Consider the following 19,938-nt stretch of genomic DNA (forward strand, 5'->3'; position numbering starts at 1 on the left):
ATAACAAATTAATTGTAGAATTACAGTTGTTTTATTGCTTTATGCAAAATTCCAAATTTTGAATTTTGCATAATATCGTGCAAAAAAAGCTTCATTCTAAGGAATAAAAAAAAAATTAAATATAATTATGAAGCTTTGTTAAATTTAAATTTAACTTAGTCAAATTAAATTGAAATGAATTGAATCAAATCTAATTAAATGCGATTTAGTAATATTCTGTTGCTTTGCAAATGACTTTCTAGTATGATTTTCTATTAATGTTATATACAATGTATGACAATTCGAACGACAATCTTTGCTCTATCTTTTATCTCCTAAGTGATAGAACGGATACTACAAAACATTTCCGGTTTTCAACATTAGAAAATCTTGTTGAAAAATGTCCCAATAGGTAGGAGAAAATGTTTCGCGTAATTCCTTGCATTTTATGACATTTCCAAATAAATTATTTCTTTTTAAGCGATATTTAGTTAAAGTATGGCTTAGGTTAAGGCACATTTCAAAAGAAAATATAAGAGAGATTCGAATCCGACCTATTACAAACTGATAAATGATAATTCGCAAAAGAATGAAGTTATTCTTATCCAGCTGAGATATCATAATAAACCACTCAATGATAATCCGTGATAAGATCTGGGGTATGTTCTGATTGGGATGTGTAACATTATTTTGAAGGGCATCAGTAATTTATTCATTTCTATGTACAAAAGTAGTATTTCTGGGGAAGAATTTTGTCAGTAGAATATTGAACGATTCAAGACATTAAGTCGGATCATTTGGCTCTCTTGTAGAAGCTTCAGTTCCCACTTTATGAGATTTTCCTTTTGCGCCCCTCTTTTTTTGCCCCGCCATTTACTCTTCCTTCTTTTCCTCCTCATCCTTCTTCTCTTCATCCTTCTTTTCCTCATCCTTCTTCTCCTCATCCTTCTTCTCCTCATCCTTCTTTTCTTCGTCCTTCTTTTCACCCTCACCCTCCTAAAAATATTTTTTTCTTTTTAAAATTTTGAAAGAGAGAAAAACAATTTCAGAATTCAGTGAGCGATTTTAAGCAGAAGCATACCTCTTTCTTGGACCCTTCCTTTTTCGATCCTTCCTTCTTGGAACTTTCCTTCTTTGAACCCTTCTTGTCTTCCTGAATCTTTCAAGTTTATAACCAAAATGATTGGATGATAATAAGAAAACTGGAAAGCTAAAATTTTTCTTACCTCTTTCTTCGACCCCTCCTTTTTGGAACCTTCCTTCTTGGAACCCTCCTTCTTTTCACCCTTTTCTTCCTAGAAAATTTAAACCGATAATTGAAAACTTGGGATTTCTACTCGACCAAATCTGTTTGCATTCAAACTTCAGCTTGTCTTCTGCTACGTACAATCTCAAGTATTGCAGCAAACATATCTGTTGTTGGATTCCAAAAGGTTAAAGGTTAATTCTCAACCTAAAACTTCAGAACCTGCAGTTCCAAGTATGAATCAGATATTTGCCTGATGTAGTATTGCAAATTGACTGGACTCCAGGAATCTTTTCAGTTTCTTGTTTCAATACCCAGCTAAAAAAAAATCCGGCACTTACCTCTCCCTCCTTCTTTTCTTCCTTTTTCTCTTCACTCTTTTTGCCTTCCTCCTTCTTATCACCCTCCCCTTCTTTTTTGTCCTCTTCCTTCTTCTCGCCCTCACTTTCCTTCTTTTCATCCTTCTTCTCTCCTTCGCCACCCTCACCCTCCTTTTTTTCTTGTTCCGATTTTTTGCTCTTCTTCTCACCCTCCCCTTCCTTCTTCTCATCTTTTTTCTCTTCCCCCTTCTTTTCATCGGGTTTTGCAGGCGCTGCAGGGGCCGCAGCTGCCGGAGCGGCAGCACCTCCCGCTGGTGCCGGTGGTTTATCACTAAAATATCCGTCACTGATAATCTCCATTTTCAATAATTTTTGCGAGAATTACTTTTAATAATGTTATGAGATTATGTGAGGAGAAAGGGATGTTTCTATGGCTCACCGGATAACAAACTGCGATAAAGATTTGTTGAGATCAAAAGGTTAAGACCGGACGGAACGCCCTCTTTGAATGATATATGAAACTTACCAGCTTTTCAACTCAATCAAAATCAAAATTTGAAGACTGATGAAAATAAATTACCCACTACCTCCCTATAATCGCTAATCATTACGATAGAGCTGAGGATATATTCAGTAACTTGGGATATTGTAGGGATTGATACTCTCAGCCTTTTATCATTGATAAAGTAAAGTATTGTCAACCGACTGATGCTTAGGGTAAGATATATACTTATTTTAAAGGAGTTATTAGGATTCTGATTGCACCTGTTAGGCGTTAGTTATAGAAATAGAATGGTTTAATATCGTTTGAGGAATTTAGATATTTTAATGTTTTAATGTTTAATGTAATTTTAATGTCGTAATTTGAGATGTTTGAAGATTTAATAATCAGAATTTTGGAAATAATAAAAAGAAGAATTTCCGGAATCATTTAAATCCATTCCGAAAGTTGGTTTGAAATGTGACAATGTAACAAAATTTAATGTCTGATTAACAAACGCCAAAGATTAATTTCTGAATGGTTTAAATTCAAATGATTTTTAGTACTAAAAACTTGCGAAAAAGCTAATTTAAAGGGATCGATGCATTTCTGAAAAGCAATTACGATGAAACTAACGCTTTTTTGGCAGCACATTGTATAATACTTAAAATGATCAGTGTTGGTGCGATAATGTTACTGAATAATGATAGGATACAGGTGATCATTATGATAACAGCCATATTGGTCTTCTTGAACTCTCTTCTGGGATATGGTTTAGTTAGAGTTGGACTGCGATTGACTGATCACTGGTGGGAAACAAAAGTTTATTTCTGGTTTGGTTTTTCTTCAGGAAAGTTTCTGGATTGGTGAAAGAAATAAATTATTCCTGAAAAGAGGATGATACCGAGAGCAGTGGAAGAACCAACCAGCTATGAGCAATCCTTGAGTGAGAAAATACCTTATTGATCATATTCAATCTCTTCATATACATCTTTTCGTGACATTCCCGGATAATAACCAAATCCGCTATAAATAGTCCCCGATACTTTTCAGTAAATTCATTGTTATTTACGATGTTAGCCGAAGAGGCCAAATCAAAAGGCTATCATCGAATATTTGTGTATTAGTCGTGGGAACAGGTAATGTCGTTATTCACTCTTCCATATTTTTGGCTTTTTGCTAATTACTGTAAATATATCAATTCATTATCACTGGAAGTGAAAGATATCAATGAAACCGGATTCGAAAACCGCCCGTATTATTTCTTGAAGAGAAAAGAATGGAAAATTAGTCAAAACGCTGGTGGTATTCCAAGCATTTCCGTGGAAGTATCAAACGAGAAGTGCTCCTGATTCTCATTACTATTGATGGCATATTTATTCATCAATTTCAGAAGAGTGCTAGCAGTGGCATATAATATTTAAAGTAAATCCTAAATTTGAACGTAATGACATTTGTTATACACGCGATGTAATGGCTATATTACGTAAAAAGGTACATCACGTGGAAACCTGGAAACTTAGGTTTTGACATTCAGGCTATTGGGGGAGATTATTTCGCAGTGGATTTATAATATTAAAAATGGAGAAAGAGAAAGGTATGTTTCGCTAGGAAATTGTTTTTACAATTATATACTACAAAATTTTTTAACTAAGACTTATGGTAGAAGTATTTGCATTGTCAAACGATATCACAAAGAAAACAGTGATATTTCATGACAACACCATTATCATCACTGTGCAATCACTATTGAACAGTAAAGTTTTCGATGTTATCACACTTAACTCAACTTATGTTAATCACTTATCATTTACTCTTATCATATTTTCGCATGTATCATCCATATTTGTAAATTTGTGGTCTAGATATTGACATGATTTTATAACTTTCTCGTCTAAAAATTGCTTCTTCTTGGCCAGAGTACTCAACAAATTCCACGGGTACTGTAATTTCTGTTTGTACAATATTCCAGCGAAATATTTGGGAAAGTACTTCAATACTTTGACGTTACAAGATGCAAACATTTTGAAAGCACAAGGGATCAAAAAGTTTCGAATATAGTTAAACATTTAAGCTTTGCTAGATTTTTTTAATTGCTAGGCCATTTTACCAAAAGTACGTTTTAAGGTATGTGTTTATTTGTATTTTTTTATAATAAATTTGATCAAAAGAAATCATTTCAAATAATAATATCTTCTGCTATCTTTAACTGTGTTTCCTTTATGTATGAATTATCATTGAATCCCTTGATAAGCAATTTATCATATATGCATCCGTGATCATGTCGCACACTGCCATCCATGTAAATGCCTCAACAATTTAAATATAATTAATTTAGCAGAATAAGATATGTGCTAAAAACTTTCGAGAATGCAAATCTCCAGTAACCGCGCAGCAGCAATTTAATAGCTTTTTAGTTCAACTACTCTGCTTACATTCTTGGCTAATTTGCAAAAAGAAAGAGATTTGAGAAGGAAATTGAAATAATTCGAAAAAGGACGAAAAAAGTATAATTGTTTATAATAAATATTGACAATGATTAAGTTTCGATGTAACATGACACAAAGATAAGCTGATGTGACAAGGTAAGCCGTCAATAAGCCATATGGGACACTGAACCACATCAATCTGCTTACCTATAATTCACAACAGAATAACTTATGCAGATTTATCATCAATATTTCTGCTATCTTATCAATTGTGATCTTATTAATACCTCATATGTTTTCCTGAGTATCGTTCAAAAATCTTACAGGCCAAAAATGCATAGCATCGTTACTTACTGATTATATTCAAATAAGAAATCATTGATCAGGTGTGAATCACTCGAGAGTTCATTCAAGAGCATTTGAAAAAGAAAGACCATTTTTAAGGTGACAGTAAGTAAGCAATCCTGATAATTTTGCAAACTTAGCTATTAAGAAACTAATACAACCCAAATATATTTTTCGTGTAATCCAACAAAGACATCTGCTACAGCGATAAATGTCCAAATGACAAGAAGTACAAGTAAGATAAAACCAGCCATAGGCATAATAATACGTCCATGATAATTTGCACTTGTGAGAACAATGATTGTGTTTATTGTCGAAATTAAGCTTGTTATCTATTATCAATGATTTGTTTGTACTTCAAAAATCTTATTAAACTTTGCATTCTCCCAATTATTGCTATTATTTTCGCTTTCCCATTCACAAATATTTTCATCTGATTGAAAGAATAACACTTTCATATATGACATTATATCACGACAGATAAGTGCTAATGATAATAAGCAATGAAGAGAAACATACTGCAGCAAAAGCACGCAAAATAAGAATTGTAATACCAAAAGTGTCCATAATTAAAGAATCTTCCGACAGTAATTTGGAAACCGCTGCGCGTGAAATGACAACTACTGAAAATGTTTGACGCAACAACAGTTTGCTAATTTTATATATCACTTTATAGTAAATTTTAATTATGAATAATTTTGAAGAATTGAAAATTATATTTGGAATGTAATAGATTTTCTAAACAGAGTTGCTTTTTTTCTGGATGATTTTTTAGGCATATTTAGATAAGTTTAGATAAGTAGGTAAGGTAAGCAAGTAAGTAATTTAGGTAAGTGATTAAAAGTTTAGTTTGAGATTTTTAAAATGTGTAGCTGACTTGGAACATATTTCATTTCTAGAAGTTATTGCTCTGATAATCTCATTTGAAACTTTTGGTAACTGAAATATTTAGTTATTTAGTATATTTTTTGCGCTTTTAGCAAGATACAATATCGGAAAAAAGTTTACGATGTTAGCTGTTACAAAATGAAATAAATGGTTCCGGGAACGAATTTAGTTCAAACAAAATCTGACACCAAATTATGTAATGGAATTGATACATTCTAAGTGGTTCGTTACTGAACAATTTCACCTGCCCATTCTGAATTTGCATAAACTCATCTCTTTTGTGAAGTTTGCTGGTTAACGGCTGGCCAGCAATGCTACCACCTGCAAAATTTCCACTGTCATTGATATCTCTCGATACAGCTAACACAGAATGATAATATCCGTTTGTAATCCGATATCTTTTTCATGTTATGTTTGTGAAAGGAAAATATATTGGAAAGGGATTTGTAACAGCTTATCAGAAATAAGCTGTTTATGATATGCTCGTTATAAGTATAAGGAATCTTTTGAATAGTGCATCGAGATGTTCAGAGTATCGATGAAGGAAAAATGCACTGATAGAATGTTTTGCAATCCAAGTATCATCCTACTGCAGCATTTTTATGAACTAAGATCGAGAGGACACAAATTAAGCTTTATTTCGCGGATATTCTAAGTACGGATAAATAGGATAGTAATAAGTGATTACGCTGAATAGGGGAACACTCATCTTACGCATTACATTCATCTTACGCATTGAATGTAATTAATTTACATCTATTCATAGAGCAGACAATTTGCTACACATATGCATGCAACTTTCTGTAATTAAGAACATATGAAAAAAGTAATGACTGAAAATTAAAGTGATAACAATATAAACCGGGACAAAATAAAGCGTTTGTAATAAAAGATATTATCAATGGAGTAATGTAACAACTAACTTGAAAACAAACATTTTCAACGTTAAAAGACATCTAAATTCAACAAATTGCTTATCTTAATGGCCGAGTTCAAGCGGGTGAGAAGAGAGAGTAAAAAACTCACCAGGTTCCACACCAGCAAATTAAAGTCATTAGAAAGTTAGTACTGAAAGACGGATCCTTCGAGCGGTTAAAAATGCAACATCCAATTGTAGAAACATGCGCCCGAATGCGCCTTACAATGCATATGGATAAGAAAGGAAGGATTAGCCAACACTCATTTCCATCTTTCATAAAAGGTGAGCACGAATTTCAAAAAATGAAGGAATCCCTCAGATTCAGGTGAATACCAGTCCACAATTAACAATCTCCAATGATTTGCCATATTCTTACCTGTCCTTTTCGAAGAACAAAAAGAAGACCGTTCCTAAACTTCTGAAAATTACGAAAAAAAACAAAGCATAATGAAACTGAGAAAGACTAGTTGCAGATGAGGTCACCGGCGGCATAATTCACGTGCATAAATTATAACAGTATTAAGCAGCATTAAGAGGTTAAATTACAATATGACTCTTTAAATTTCTGAAAACTGACAAAAGAAATGAAGAAAATTAACCAGCATAATTTTATTGCATTATGTAATTTGACCGGATATTGAAATCAACTATGAAGAGATAAAAAGAACATGACGTATCGAAAATTCTGAAATACCATCTTCCAAATTTAAAATCCAATTAAAAAGCTCTAAGATTCGAAAGCTTTAAATCGCATGGGACGGCTGTTGCACTGGAACGGCCAAATACACAGATTGAAGTGCACCAGAAAAATATTCCCAGAAGTTTCAAGCAGAGTGGGAAATTCGGTGATACAGAAGCGCGATTCAGTTTTAGCTGATAAATTTAAAAAAATCTATGTAGAGCAGTTTTCCGACACTTTGCACTTCCATCATTAATCATTAATTTGAACTGAAGGCGTATACTTATGAACAATATTTTCAGTGGTCATAAATTGGCAATGGATGACCTTCCGTATTAAAGACATATTTGTCGAGAGGAATATCAGTTTTGTCATCATCAAATAAAAGATAAAGATATTTCAAAGTTTCAGCCAAAAAAACGATTCCATCATATCTCTGAAATTAAATGAGCAGTAGTAAAATGGATTCAAAATTCAAAATTAATTCAAAAATTTTTTTACATTCATAATTAGGCGATATAACTTACTTATGTGTCACGGGTATTCTTTTGACATTATTCACAGACGAATAACCATATTCAAGCTTTGCAAAACTTTCGATAGCATTGAAAGCTTCCCATCCCCACTGTTGATAAATCTTGTCACCTGTTGCTCGGTAAAGATAAAACCAAGCTTCAATAGCTTCCGGTCTCAATAAACTATGTGCATCCATGTGCTGAAAACCAATTCCTGAACTAATTCTTTACAAACGACTTCTTTTTTCCACAAACTGCAGTTTATCAAAAAAACATGTTGTTACTACAACTCTGTGGAGTTTAATCTACTTAACCTACTTTGTTTTAAAAGTTTAACCTACTTTTACTGTAATATCTTGAATATTTGCTGGATCCATGTTGAAATAAACGATTTCTGGACCTAAACCAGTTTTTGTTTTGTACATCTGATGACATCCATTCGCAATATCTTTTGCAAGCTCCATATGCTTTGTTGGCAAACCATTCAGACTACCCAGTGCAAGGGTACCAGCGATAAAGCATGCCAAATGATCCTAAAAATTTACCTTTGAAGACATAATCACTTATATTATATTGCAACATCTACAACACTCCTCCAGTGTTAAAATGATGCACGATAAGACGTGCGCATGCCCTGAAAGATAGATTACAATATTACACCAAATGAGGTCATTTAGTATTTGCAAGTTGAGATTAACATAATTAAAATACGAATACAAAAGAGTCTGCTATTGTGTGTTATCACTTCCGTTATCAAATCAATTGCACAAGTCCAAAAACCATAAATTAAAATACCATTTTCGGGGAGTATACATTATCACCTATTATTTCACCAACGAAAGCAAAATTATTCGGTTTTGTGTATCGCAAAAGATATTTTTCCATTGCTGCCATTGATTGGTTATAATCATTTTTCAGCCTAAACACCATAGATAAGACATAAAAAACAATACTAAAGTAAATTTTTGTCACAAAATTCGTGCAATTTTACCAATCCATTGTTTTGCCGGTTTGTAACCATTGCTTCAATAGATATTCATAGTAGCTATCTGCTCGTGCACCCATAGTAACGGTCACATGTTCTAGGTAGAGCAAAAACAAATTAACTCTTTTTAAAAAGTAATCTTTACGAATGTGAAATAATTTATATCATGAGAGAAAAATAAGTAGCAGAGTGATTTTAGGTAAAGTAACAAGAAAAAAAATATATAATCACCTTTAAATCGTCCTGTTACTGGACTGATAAACATACCGCACAGCCCATCGTATTCTTGACAACCTTCATTGTGTACATGTTCGGATGTCCGAAATGCAAGCATCTATACTTTTTAAATAAACCATTAAATTCATTTCATTTATATTATAAGTGGACTTCATTCAAATGAATTTCATTTAAATTACAAATGAAGGCACATTTTCAAGTTAACCAATAAGATCACCAAATAAACAAACAACACTTGCTTCATAGGTACTGTTGTTAGTTACTCGAGAAAGATCTCGCAATTCTAACTGAACACTAGTTACTTCGGAAAGAGAACAATAAGTATTCCACGACGGCTGTCTTCCCTCCCTAAAAATCAGGCACTTGAAAGTCACTCAGAGAAGTTGTCTGAAACTATTGTTAACGTCTTTTAGAGTAGCTATTTTCTACGTCGTGGCAATATATACCACTTGGTCGAAAATATATAATTACACAAGTTTTAAAAGACATATGGCCGTTTGTCGAAACCAATTTTGGATGTGCAAACGACACAATCTGAATGGTAATTAACAACTACAGCTGATAGTGTGAAATGCGGAATTTGCACAATCTTCTATCCTCAAATGAACTGTCCCATTTCTACTGGTAATTATTCCTGAAAAGCGTTCAGTAATAATTAATAGTAGGAAAGGTGACAATTTATATGATATCTGTTATCCAACATTAATTATTGCGCAGTGCCTAACGTTTATGGATAAATATCTAAAAATTGGCAAAGTTACTGCTGAACCCTTTCCTTCTTCACTAGTCAGGAATATGGTTATGAAAAAAAGTTTTAAAATTAAGGAAAAAAGTTAAAAAGTCGAAGAAATATAATGGAAGTATTATTTGCTCAAATGACAAGATATGAAATTTTTTTTTAAAGAAAAGAAAACCTATTCGTAAGGCTGACGTCGCTATATGGAACAGGAGATGAGGTTGCATAAGCGGCAGTAAGGCGAGAGCCAAGATCCTGGGCACGGTGAACAAATATTTGGTCTCCACTCAAATGATAAGCACTTAATAAGCCACCAAGTACACGTATGGTTGTTTCGAAGAAACTCACAAAATGATTCTTTTCAAATGATAGTGATTCAGCAACCCAATTTCGCCCTTCTTCGAATTCTTAATAATAAAAACGTTTTCCAAAATAAAATCTTCTTTCTTTCGTCCCACCACGCCTTTCCTCCATATGCATATTTACAATTTATGATATTTAGAAAAGAATTTAATGAAGCTTGCCATCATTAAGTCCCATAATAATGGCAGTTGACAAAGAATCAACAATCGTCAATCCTAAACCAAACCAGTCATTATACGACTTCGTAACCGGTTTTAAATGATCATGTCCCCAAGCATATTTCTTATATCCTTTCCAAGCATGCTTAAATGCTTCTACGACTGCTTTCTGTTTATCGTTTTGTGGCCCTGAAATAAAAAAAAAGAAACCATTATTGTAAATAGTAGTCGAAAGCACTATACGAACAATATAAGTTCCTCAAAGATCGCGAAAACTTTACAAATCATAGTTTAAAGCAAATAGTTTCTGTTGAACTCACAGAAATAAAGAGAATATATTACTAAATGAATATAAAGAGAAGGATTTTAATCTACCTTTAAATTTGGCGTACTTGAGTCTCTGAATCTTTTCTTTATTTGCATCATTATTATTCTTTCCTTCATTGCTTTTAGATCTTTCACGACTTTCATTCACCGGTGCTGATTTTTTATACGGCACTTCTTCTGGTGACTAAAAATCAGGAAGAAAAAAAACGTAACAATCTGTAAACACTGAACTGAAGATGCAAGATGAAGTCAAAGTCTCAAAAACTGAAATACTTTTAAGAAATTTTGGAAAGGATTCTTGATTCAAATTATTAGGTTACTCAGCAAAATTGTGCGAGCAGTAGAGGAAACCATCAATTAGAACCTTATAATTATCAGGCGGCATATCGATTGGTTCTGCACCATTTGCAATATTTTTTGGTAACTGATATATATTATCCACACCTATTGTGTCTTTTGCAGCAATAAAGCATATCATCAATAGAAAAAGGAGTGAAATGAGCACAGCGAAACGTTGTAAACGAGCCAGTGATCGCCAGTACTAAAAAAAAACGCCTGTTAAGAATGTTTTTTAAATAAAGAGTCGCTTTTAAGATAATATACAGTTCAAAACAGAGTAATTATCAGAATATCTATCCTAACTGATTAGTTATCTTGAATATATATTCAAAAATACGGTCCTCTTGTGTAAGATCATTCTATACTTAACAATTTCCAAAAGCTGAGCTGCACCTATTCTGATGCCAATCACATGTGATAAAGTGACATCTAAGTATCAACATTATGTATGAAGTAAAAAAAGTTCCATACTCGGCACATACGTAGAGATGCTCTCTTTTCTGAGATTGGATTAACGAGAAAAGGTAAATGGCCTTCGCTACCGGAACGATATAATTTCCTCATTGTTTCGAGTACATTGCTAATAAATTAATTTACCATCACTTTTCCTCTACCAAATCTACAATAAATATTTCGTTGAAAATATAATAGAAGATAAATCACATCGGTTAGTGGCTAGTGAAACCTGTAGATAAATTAAAATGATGATTCAATAATTTGCACCTTGATGGACAAGTGTAGAAAAGTCTTCTTGATGAAGAGGGAAAGGAAAAAACTTATGTTTTGCCGTGTCTATTGCAGTCTTCATATTTTCAAGGATTTGATAATTTGCCAATAAAATTTGATTTTCAAGACGAATCGGAAAGCTTGATAAAATGCATAGATGATGGAAAAAGAAATAGTTTTTGATATAAGCATCTCAATAACACGGGAACTGATCAACAAATTAAGCACCTAGCTGCAGATATAAACAAATAAAGGAATAGAAATACCATAAATGATAACATGGACGTTTTGGTTTTTCACGTACGTCAAAGCATTTCTGTTAATAAGTTGATTATGTCGTGCGTCGGCCAATACTGCAAATGGAATGAAATGAAAAAACAGAAATGTTTCATACATGCTGACTTATAATTACCTTAATGTAGTCCACAAAGTATATATCCTATGATTCTAACAGTATAACGTTAAACTATCAAGTAGAGATCCCGACTGGATAATGCAAAACTTCACCCTTACGAGAGAGGCTACACGTGGCAAGTTGGATAGCGACCGCTCGATCGATGTGTCACATGGCTGCACTCTTTGTGTTCTCGACAGTTCAATGTGGCGGGAATTTGTGCATTGCTGCAATAATACAAACATAGACATAGTCAGTGAAATTAATCCGAGGGAGAGAAAGCAATCCAGTAGTTCTAATTTCTGACACGGTAAACCGGATTAAAAATTCCAATTTTCGGATAACGCAGATTTACGTTTCTGGTCAATGGTTTAGGTTTAATCTCCATCATTCAGTTGTGCAACTTTCACACTATGGTGGTGCTCGATTAGGTATATCGCTCTACCAATTACTTCGCATTACAAATTCTTTGGGAAATTCTTGAATTTTTATCTTCCGGAGAAAAAATTTTGACGAACTCTTCCCGAAAACTTACCGTCAGTTACTGCCAAGTTGTTTCGAGTTTGTTCTCATCATCAATTGTGCAATGAATTGAAAGGTTGTGACAATTAAACATATCCTATCGCTAAAATTGGTAATTTTTGAAAATTTATCAAATTATTCGTTAATTTGATATAAGCATATTTCTTCTTCATTTTCTTCCGGATTGCCATTCCTCGATAATCACTTCGTCCAGTATTTACCGGTAATGGTGATATTGTCAGTTATCTGTCTCATTGTCTTGGTTGACAGAGTGTTATTTTCCGTTAAATATTTCTTATATCTTACAAATCCCGAATACTTGTCTATATTTTAAATTTGTAGCCTGTTTACTTACAATAGTTTAAATTCACTTGTATTTCGGGTATTTTCGGTATATCCGGAAAAAAATTGGATGGTGAGACATTTTGACACTGTATCTCAAATCTTAGCTTTATATCATAAAATGAAGGAGAAACAATCATTACGCCGAAGTTCTGGTACTTATATCATCGGATATAGGAACGACATGTGTAGGAACGTCATGTCATGTGTACCCGTTAAGTTTATATGTGTATGCGTAAGCATGTGCACCCGACTGATAGATTTTGCATTTGTTGATGAATTGAAGCATTGAAACATCTTAGATATTCCGGTAATTACTTAAGGCACAAATCAATATATTTTATCAGTAATGCCTTTCATTTGTTTTACACTGATATTGTTCATTTTCGTAACGATTAATGTTTACACCAATTCCTTCATTTGAAATATTTTCAATTGCATAAATTGAAAGAGAACTTATACGTCATTTTTCCGTTTTTTCCTTCGTTAACTTTTTTACAATATTCCAAATTCAGCAAGTCATAAGAGAACCGAAATCTCGAATTCTTAATTTACTATTAATTATGCAAATTGATATCAACCCCTCACATCATCATAATACATTGCATAATAGTCACTGTCTTCCCGGAAATTTCTCGTCGTTGTCGTAGGGATTAATCTTGTTGAAGTTGTACCAGTCCATGCGGGATGACGGGTTGTTATTGGGATGCTAGAGATGATGGCCTGTTTACGAATAGCTGTTGTTCTTGTCACAACAGGTTTGTAAGTTACTGTGATATAAGGACGTCGCAATCGTCGAAGAGTGGCAACATTTCGTCGGCTGAAAATTAAGGTAAGATTGCGATTGCTGTTGTTTGGATTTCCTTTTGAGGTTTTCCAAAAAAGGATTTTTGAAAAATCAAAAATTCAAAAAATAAAATTTAAAAAAAAGCAAATGAGGAAACAAACTTCGAAATTTTGGCTGGAGTCGGCGTGCTGGCATCAATTATTATTTTGGTCTGCCCGATTTGGTCAATGTTTTCGGAAATTTCGGGTAATATTAGATCTAGATCAGGGATCATAGGGGGTACTTTGGTCTGCATTAAAGGTGCTATCGTCGTAGCTTCTGTTACCACAATGACGTCTGGTTTAGCAATCGTTTCAGTACCATCAATATCTGTACCAGTTTCAACCTAAAAATAATTTTGGACAATTTGTTGGGTGGTTTTAATTGTTGCGCATTTTATTTCCAAAGTATTACTAATTTGTTCATAATTTCTTAGCATATATCACTCATTTCCTTCTGCGTTCTATTTCATAACTGTCGAGTGATTTATATTTTTCAACTTATTAGTTATTTAATACTTACGTCCTACTCTGTTTATTGTTTTATATGCTTAATAGACTGGTACTTGTGGATGAAAATGCCAGATGATCCAAACCTACGGCGTTGTAATAGTCGACTGCATCAATGTTCTCCGCAATTTCAGGTAATTCTTCAGCAGTTGGCTTTTTCGGTTTCCTGAATTCACCACCATAGCCACTATTACCGTTTTCAACCATCTTACTGAAATCGATGCCGATATCGCCGTCTTCTGGACCAATTTCTATGAAAAGCTAACTTTAAAAACTGTGCTTATTTCATGTTATCTTTCCTTTGAATTGCTTCAACCATATTTCTTCATGAGTGAAGCAGAAAATTGATACCTTTACTATTATTTCTCGATGATTTTCCAGCACGAGTAATACCTCCAAACAAATTTCCTATCCTACCACGGTCACCCTTAGCTCCTGCCCCATTGATGAATTGAGCGATCAGATCAGGATTTGAAATGAGATCACCGAGAATCTCCCATCCTTTCGGATCTTGTATTAGTTGTAGTGCCGTCTGCAACAATTCGTATAAATGTTCTTTGGAGTTCTTTCAAGTTCGATATAAGTTTGAAATTCCTTCACAATTTCGATGAGTGAGATCGTAGTTCAGATTTAAACGACAAAAATGGTCCATAATTATTCAGAAAGGGAGCCTTTATTGTTATAAGAATCTTTATAAGTCATAATTTCAGTTCGATTCATCCATTACCACCTAACTTATTTACCTTTGCATTATTTACAGTCTGAATTTGTCAGTCTATAAATTGAAAAAAAAAAAATTCACCTGGAAGTTAATGAAAAATTCACTTTTTCGGAATTCATCGATAGCTTTGTAAATATCTCCACAACTAAGTCGATTGCAAATTCCTAGTATTTCCGGTAAATTAGAAATACGCTCGTCGAAATTTCCCTTTGAACCGGTTAAAAATGCTTCAAAAAATTTTTGCAAAATCGATTGGTTTTGCTGAAAAAAAAAAAGCTGAAAGAAGTAAAGATATTTATTAGGAAACGGTATGAATGTTAGTATATTAGCAGGTATGGGGAATTCTGAATACTTATATCAGAGGCGATAAAGGCGGTGTTGCAGGGGAGAGGGGAAGTTGATATTGGATAAAGTAGAAAATGCTACAAATAAAAGTGGCGAAGAGAAAGTTGGTCTAGAATATAATCACTATAGATATGATTACTTGGAGACCGAACATGACAGGAACAATTAATCTATGGATCGTTCAAAGATTTCCCTGGTGAGTAATATATATCTTCCTATCAAGCAACTTTTTCGTAACATAGATAAGGATTCGATGCAATATATCATATTTTACCCTACTTTAGCGTTCGTCAATGTTTTATTTATTTATTTGTTAAATTAACATGTGATGGATTAGTTCTTTGAAAATTTAATAATTGTTAATGGTACCACTTGAACAGATGCCTGAATGTGATTGTGACGATGCTACTCGGTAACATTCTTCCTTATTTGTCTGAATCTGTTGATTGAATTCCGCTTATAGACATTCAATTTAATATAAATTATTGGACTTAATTTACCATAAACTGACAGTTACAAGTGTCTGGAACAGCGATGGCCGAGTGGTTAAGGCGTTGGACTTAAGTTCCAATGGACGTAAGTCCTCGTGGGTTCGAACCCCACTCGCTGTATGAAGATTTTAGCAGCTGTCAGTGTCTTGTGTACAAGATGTAAGGGACCAAAAGCTCTGACATTTTGTTTCGTTCTCTTTGATAGGTCTTGTAGAATTACGTCTAAAATCGATTTTGGGATGTCGTGAAATATTCCTTCAAGATCCTGAAGTTCCTTCTGTCTGGGAATTAGTTCAGCAATTTCTTGTCATTTCTGCTACAATTTTATAGCGTCACCTCTGGTAGTTTCCGGTGATACTGCTTTCTTTTTTTTAAAGAAAATCTTTAGTAGAATTCCTCGATTTCCAGCAATGCTAAACAAAAACTAACAATTGAACAAAAGTACGTACTGTATTTTACAAGAAGTTATTTCAGCCACTGGTCTCATTAAAAAAAAAAAGGAAAAATTTGAAATACAGTAGTAATTGAAAGAAAATTGGAGAACTGACCATCAATCAAGAAATCAGGTAGTAGTGACAAATCTGATTGATGATAAGCATCAATTGTTTGGCTGTTACTGTTGCCATTTTTGCTGATCGCGGTTCTATCTCTTTTTTTCGTCGTGATTTTACGCCGATCATCAAGGATGTGAAAAACGGCTGTCAACACACCGCGAGGACCAAATAGTAGTTCTGACCATACTGTGTCGTCTGCTGTTGTCTTACCTTGAAAAGTTTGAAGGCAATTCAAACGTCATTTAGTAAATTATGTACAATGTTAATCAGTGTTATCAATGAACGATGAAAAAGTCTAGTACCACTTCCAAACAGATAAGATTATGAAGAAAGAAATACTCTAGAAGTATAACAAACTGTTAAAGTTAAAATGTTATGCATGCAAGTTTATAGCCTCAGATTTCTACATGTTCAAGTTATTACAATAATGAAAATGGTCGGATATCCAAACTTTAAAGCAGTTCTTACGAGAATGTCATAATATCCAAGATATTACTCTTACTCTTACACTTAGGAAAAATGAGGTTAAATCAGACGTCGTTCAATGTGAGATAGGATTGGCTAAATTAGGATGAAACACATTGATCAAAATAAAGTGATTCAACGATTTGAATTTGAGTAAATCGTTTATATCTTAAATGAAACTCACTTCTAATATGGTACCAGACGTGAGATTTTAGAATTACTGTGCACGTAACTCTTACGCTACAACTTTATATTAACTACATCATACTTTGGTGGTTGTCTTTTAGTACAACACTTGGTATTGGTATGTCACGGAAGTTTGATGCTGCCAATGACTTCGTCGATAACAATCTTTTTCCCGATTGAAATTCACGTAATGCTGGCAACTGTTGTAACTGTTGCATAGGCTGTCTTCGAGTAATTCGCTAAAATAAATCTCGAAACAATAGAATTTTGGGTTTTTGTAATTTAAATCTATAGAAAAAGATGTATGTTCATTTAGCAATGCCTGGAACAGAAACTTTAATATATTGAGTATTCCGTTCTTCGGTAGCAATTCTTTGAAATAAGTTTAACATATCAGCAGCACTTCGGACCAGTGATGAAAGTTGGAAGGGCAATTGCTTGTTGTTTCCTAAAACAAACTTCGTTATATTTAGCCCACGGTCAGCAAAATTCTAAGATTATTGGTTTACTGTTGTCTAATTGTAATCGGTTTAACTAATTTGAAGGATATTTTATTTAGCGTCAAAAAGAATTAATTGTGCTAGCCACATTTGAGAATGTGAGATGTCCAGTTATACTGAAAGTATAATTTTAATTAATCTGCAAATTATGCACTTTTTATTTTTGTTTCTTATCTGTCGGGTCCTTCTTTTCCATACTAAAAGTTTTATTCAGCTTTAAATCGTTAGACTTATCACTCAATTTCAAATAACTTCAACTAAATCATATGGATCGTTGGGATATCACTGTAGAAGACAGGGCAATCGATGTACTTCATCAAATATTACTCACTCGTTTTTAGTAGTACCATAAAATTGCATAATCTTTTAGATTAAATGATGTAGTTGATACTGCAATAATATCTGATCTTACCGCTTTTCATTCCTCGCAATGGCAGCTCATTTGACAATTTACTTTTCACGGAATTTTCTTGTCGAATTTTCAACAATTCACGATTTTTCTGTGTAATTAAATCGTTTTGCTGACAATTTTTCAATGCGCATATGTCGACTCTGTCATCAGCAAACTTCCGCCTTGTAAGGACGCCAAATTGTTTTGGCGTATACATTCCGTTGGTATTATTGAGGATTCGGAAATTTCGCGTGAATCGTGTTATATTAACAGTTGAAAATATCACAGTACAGTGAAGCTCACCAATATAAATTATAATTAGGAATGTAAAAATTAAAAATTTCACTATGTTGACGTTGACAGTATTCATAGCAGGACAGGTAATAGCAATAGCATTAGTAGCATGATCATGTCATATCGTCAACCAGTAACTCGACCATTCATTCATCTAAAAAGTTTAGTGGGAAGGAGAGCAAAGAGTTAAGAGAGAAGGAAAGAAAGAAAGAAAGGAAGGATAAGTTCTGATTTCTTTCTATTTCTATTTCAATCGTGTTTTGTTGTTAAACCTGATTATGAATCATCGGCAGTTGAAAAGCCATCGGCATATGATTGCTGAAAATCACTAATTAGACATTCGGATGATAAACTGATAAGACTAGTTCTAATATTATTGTACATTCAAGATTTCATTACCAATTTTCCGCTTCATTTTACTCGGAACTTTCAATCATAACTGAATACTTCCATTCCCCTAAAAAGTTTATCCTTCAGATGAGTGATGTGAAGCGCAAATTGTCGTGATTTGCAAGTTTAAAAACGGTCCCAAATTTACAAAGTGTATAAAATTGTAAAAAGTTTTTGAGAAACAAATAAAAATCAGGTTAAAATGAAAAGGATAAAGTGAAGGAACAAAATGTATTGTTATTGACAATTACTAATTTAAGTAAAAATTAACATTTGAATATGGCTGCAGAATGACTGAAGTACGGAATCACTATATATGATTTGAAATATCGGATTTGCTGATAACTGGAAAGGGAAATCCGGTTCTGTACTGGTTATAATGCATAGCAATTATTAGATTTCTCAAGGTGAATCGACTGAAAATTATTTCAAATTTCGGATAAAACGAAACCTCTCACAGACATCAATTTGAAAACGAAATATACGGTGGGAGAAGAAAAGTAATGCTATTTTTTCTCTGTGTGTATGTTCTTACAGCTCCAAATGAAATGAAATTGAAATGAATGGATCATGAATTGAAAAATGGGAAGAAAAAGGAGATCAGATAAAAACCTGCTTGAGAGGTTTCGTTTTATCCTGAAAAAAGAAAGTAAACAAACGAAAGATACTACTTAGACTTAAGTCGGAATGATTAATTACTAATTAGTGATTTAAAATCTGATAACTTTTTTCTGTATGCAATATTAATTCATGATATTATTTAAAAAAGTTTGAGAAAATGATGAAAGCAAACAATTTCGTTCTTTTTTCGCTATTACTTTCGATTATCCATAATTAATTTGGTGTAAACATTAAACATCTCATTGTTTATTTATTCCATTTAAGCTTTCAATAATTACTAATTTTTGTCAGAAAATTTTATCACAACATGTTATTGAATACAAAAAGAAGAAAAAAAGTCGGAGGAAAATGGCTGTAGATTACTTCAAAAAAAGAAAAGAAAAAACCCGTCGTACAAAAAAAATGCAATCTTTAATTAAGACAAAATTTATGTAAATAATTCACTCAGAACATGCATACATGCATATATGTTTGTACAATTTCTATTTACTTTTCCATTTACCATTTCTTTTTTACTTTTGTATACTTTAAATAAAGTATTTATTACTCAATTAATATCATAATTTCAAATGCTAACTAATATCATAAAGAAACAAAAAAAAGAGAGATACTGTGAAGTTTAACTTATAACTGAAAGTATTAATATTGTTACATTATCCGTCCAACAATCATCAATTGCTTGTTGAAGAAGTTGTAAAATATAAATAATCTTTTG

General features: G+C 33.1%; 4 protein-coding genes and 1 non-coding gene across 5 annotated transcripts; 2 read left to right on the top strand and 3 right to left on the bottom strand.

Moving 5' to 3' along the window:
- Positions 1-852: 852 nt before the first annotated feature.
- On the bottom strand, positions 853-1,905 carry LOAG_01196 (hypothetical protein; the record flags this gene model as incomplete). Its single annotated transcript, XM_003136736.1, has 4 exons — positions 853-975; positions 1,061-1,132; positions 1,206-1,274; positions 1,567-1,905. The coding sequence occupies 4 exons, from the start codon at positions 1,903-1,905 to the stop codon at positions 853-855; spliced, it is 603 nt and encodes a 200-aa protein (XP_003136784.1).
- A 1,263-nt stretch (positions 1,906-3,168) lies between these two features.
- LOAG_01197 (hypothetical protein) lies at positions 3,169-3,378 on the top strand (the record flags this gene model as incomplete). The annotated part of the gene is made up of 1 exon (XM_003136737.1): positions 3,169-3,378. One exon carries the CDS (start codon positions 3,169-3,171, stop codon positions 3,376-3,378), a length of 210 nt encoding a protein of 69 aa, XP_003136785.1.
- A 2,929-nt stretch (positions 3,379-6,307) lies between these two features.
- On the bottom strand, positions 6,308-12,035 carry LOAG_01198 (hypothetical protein). Its single transcript, XM_020445670.1, has 12 exons — positions 11,939-12,035; positions 11,418-11,565; positions 10,972-11,148; positions 10,656-10,791; positions 10,284-10,469; positions 9,938-10,166; positions 9,263-9,371; positions 9,018-9,120; positions 8,793-8,883; positions 8,143-8,720; positions 7,814-8,001; positions 6,308-7,722 (listed from the first exon to the last, which is right to left on the bottom strand). The coding sequence occupies exons 2-10, from the start codon at positions 11,508-11,510 to the stop codon at positions 8,588-8,590; spliced, it is 1,257 nt and encodes a 418-aa protein (XP_020303890.1). The 5' UTR covers positions 11,511-11,565; positions 11,939-12,035; the 3' UTR covers positions 6,308-7,722; positions 7,814-8,001; positions 8,143-8,587.
- Positions 12,036-13,506: 1,471 nt separating this feature from the next.
- On the bottom strand, positions 13,507-18,135 carry LOAG_01199 (hypothetical protein; the record flags this gene model as incomplete). The annotated part of the gene is made up of 10 exons (XM_003136739.1): positions 13,507-13,750; positions 13,879-14,102; positions 14,356-14,516; positions 14,617-14,797; positions 15,068-15,247; positions 16,004-16,044; positions 16,371-16,586; positions 17,110-17,266; positions 17,363-17,475; positions 17,940-18,135. 10 exons carry the CDS (start codon positions 18,133-18,135, stop codon positions 13,507-13,509), a joined length of 1,713 nt encoding a protein of 570 aa, XP_003136787.1.
- On the top strand, positions 15,860-15,942 carry LOAG_20086. Its single transcript has one exon. It is a non-coding gene; the product is annotated as a tRNA-Leu (tRNA).
- Positions 18,136-19,938: the final 1,803 nt, after the last annotated feature.

Source organism: Loa loa (assembly GCF_000183805.2).
Source record: "Loa loa unplaced genomic scaffold supercont3.344, whole genome shotgun sequence".
Lineage (NCBI taxonomy): Eukaryota > Metazoa > Nematoda > Chromadorea > Rhabditida > Onchocercidae > Loa > Loa loa.

Bases quoted from the DNA above. Each gene is read 5' to 3' on its own strand.
- LOAG_01198 (XM_020445670.1), bottom strand. From the start codon at position 11,510: ATGAGGAAATTATATCGTTCCGGTAGCGAAGGCCATTTACCTTTTCTC. The intron at 9,372-9,937 runs GTTTTCTTTTCT...CCTGATTTTTAG, and splicing joins GACGTCAGCCTTACGAATAG to GGAGGGAAGACAGCCGTCGT. The intron at 8,884-9,017 runs GTGATTATATAT...TGCTCTACCTAG, and splicing joins AGTAACAGGACGATTTAAAG to AACATGTGACCGTTACTATG.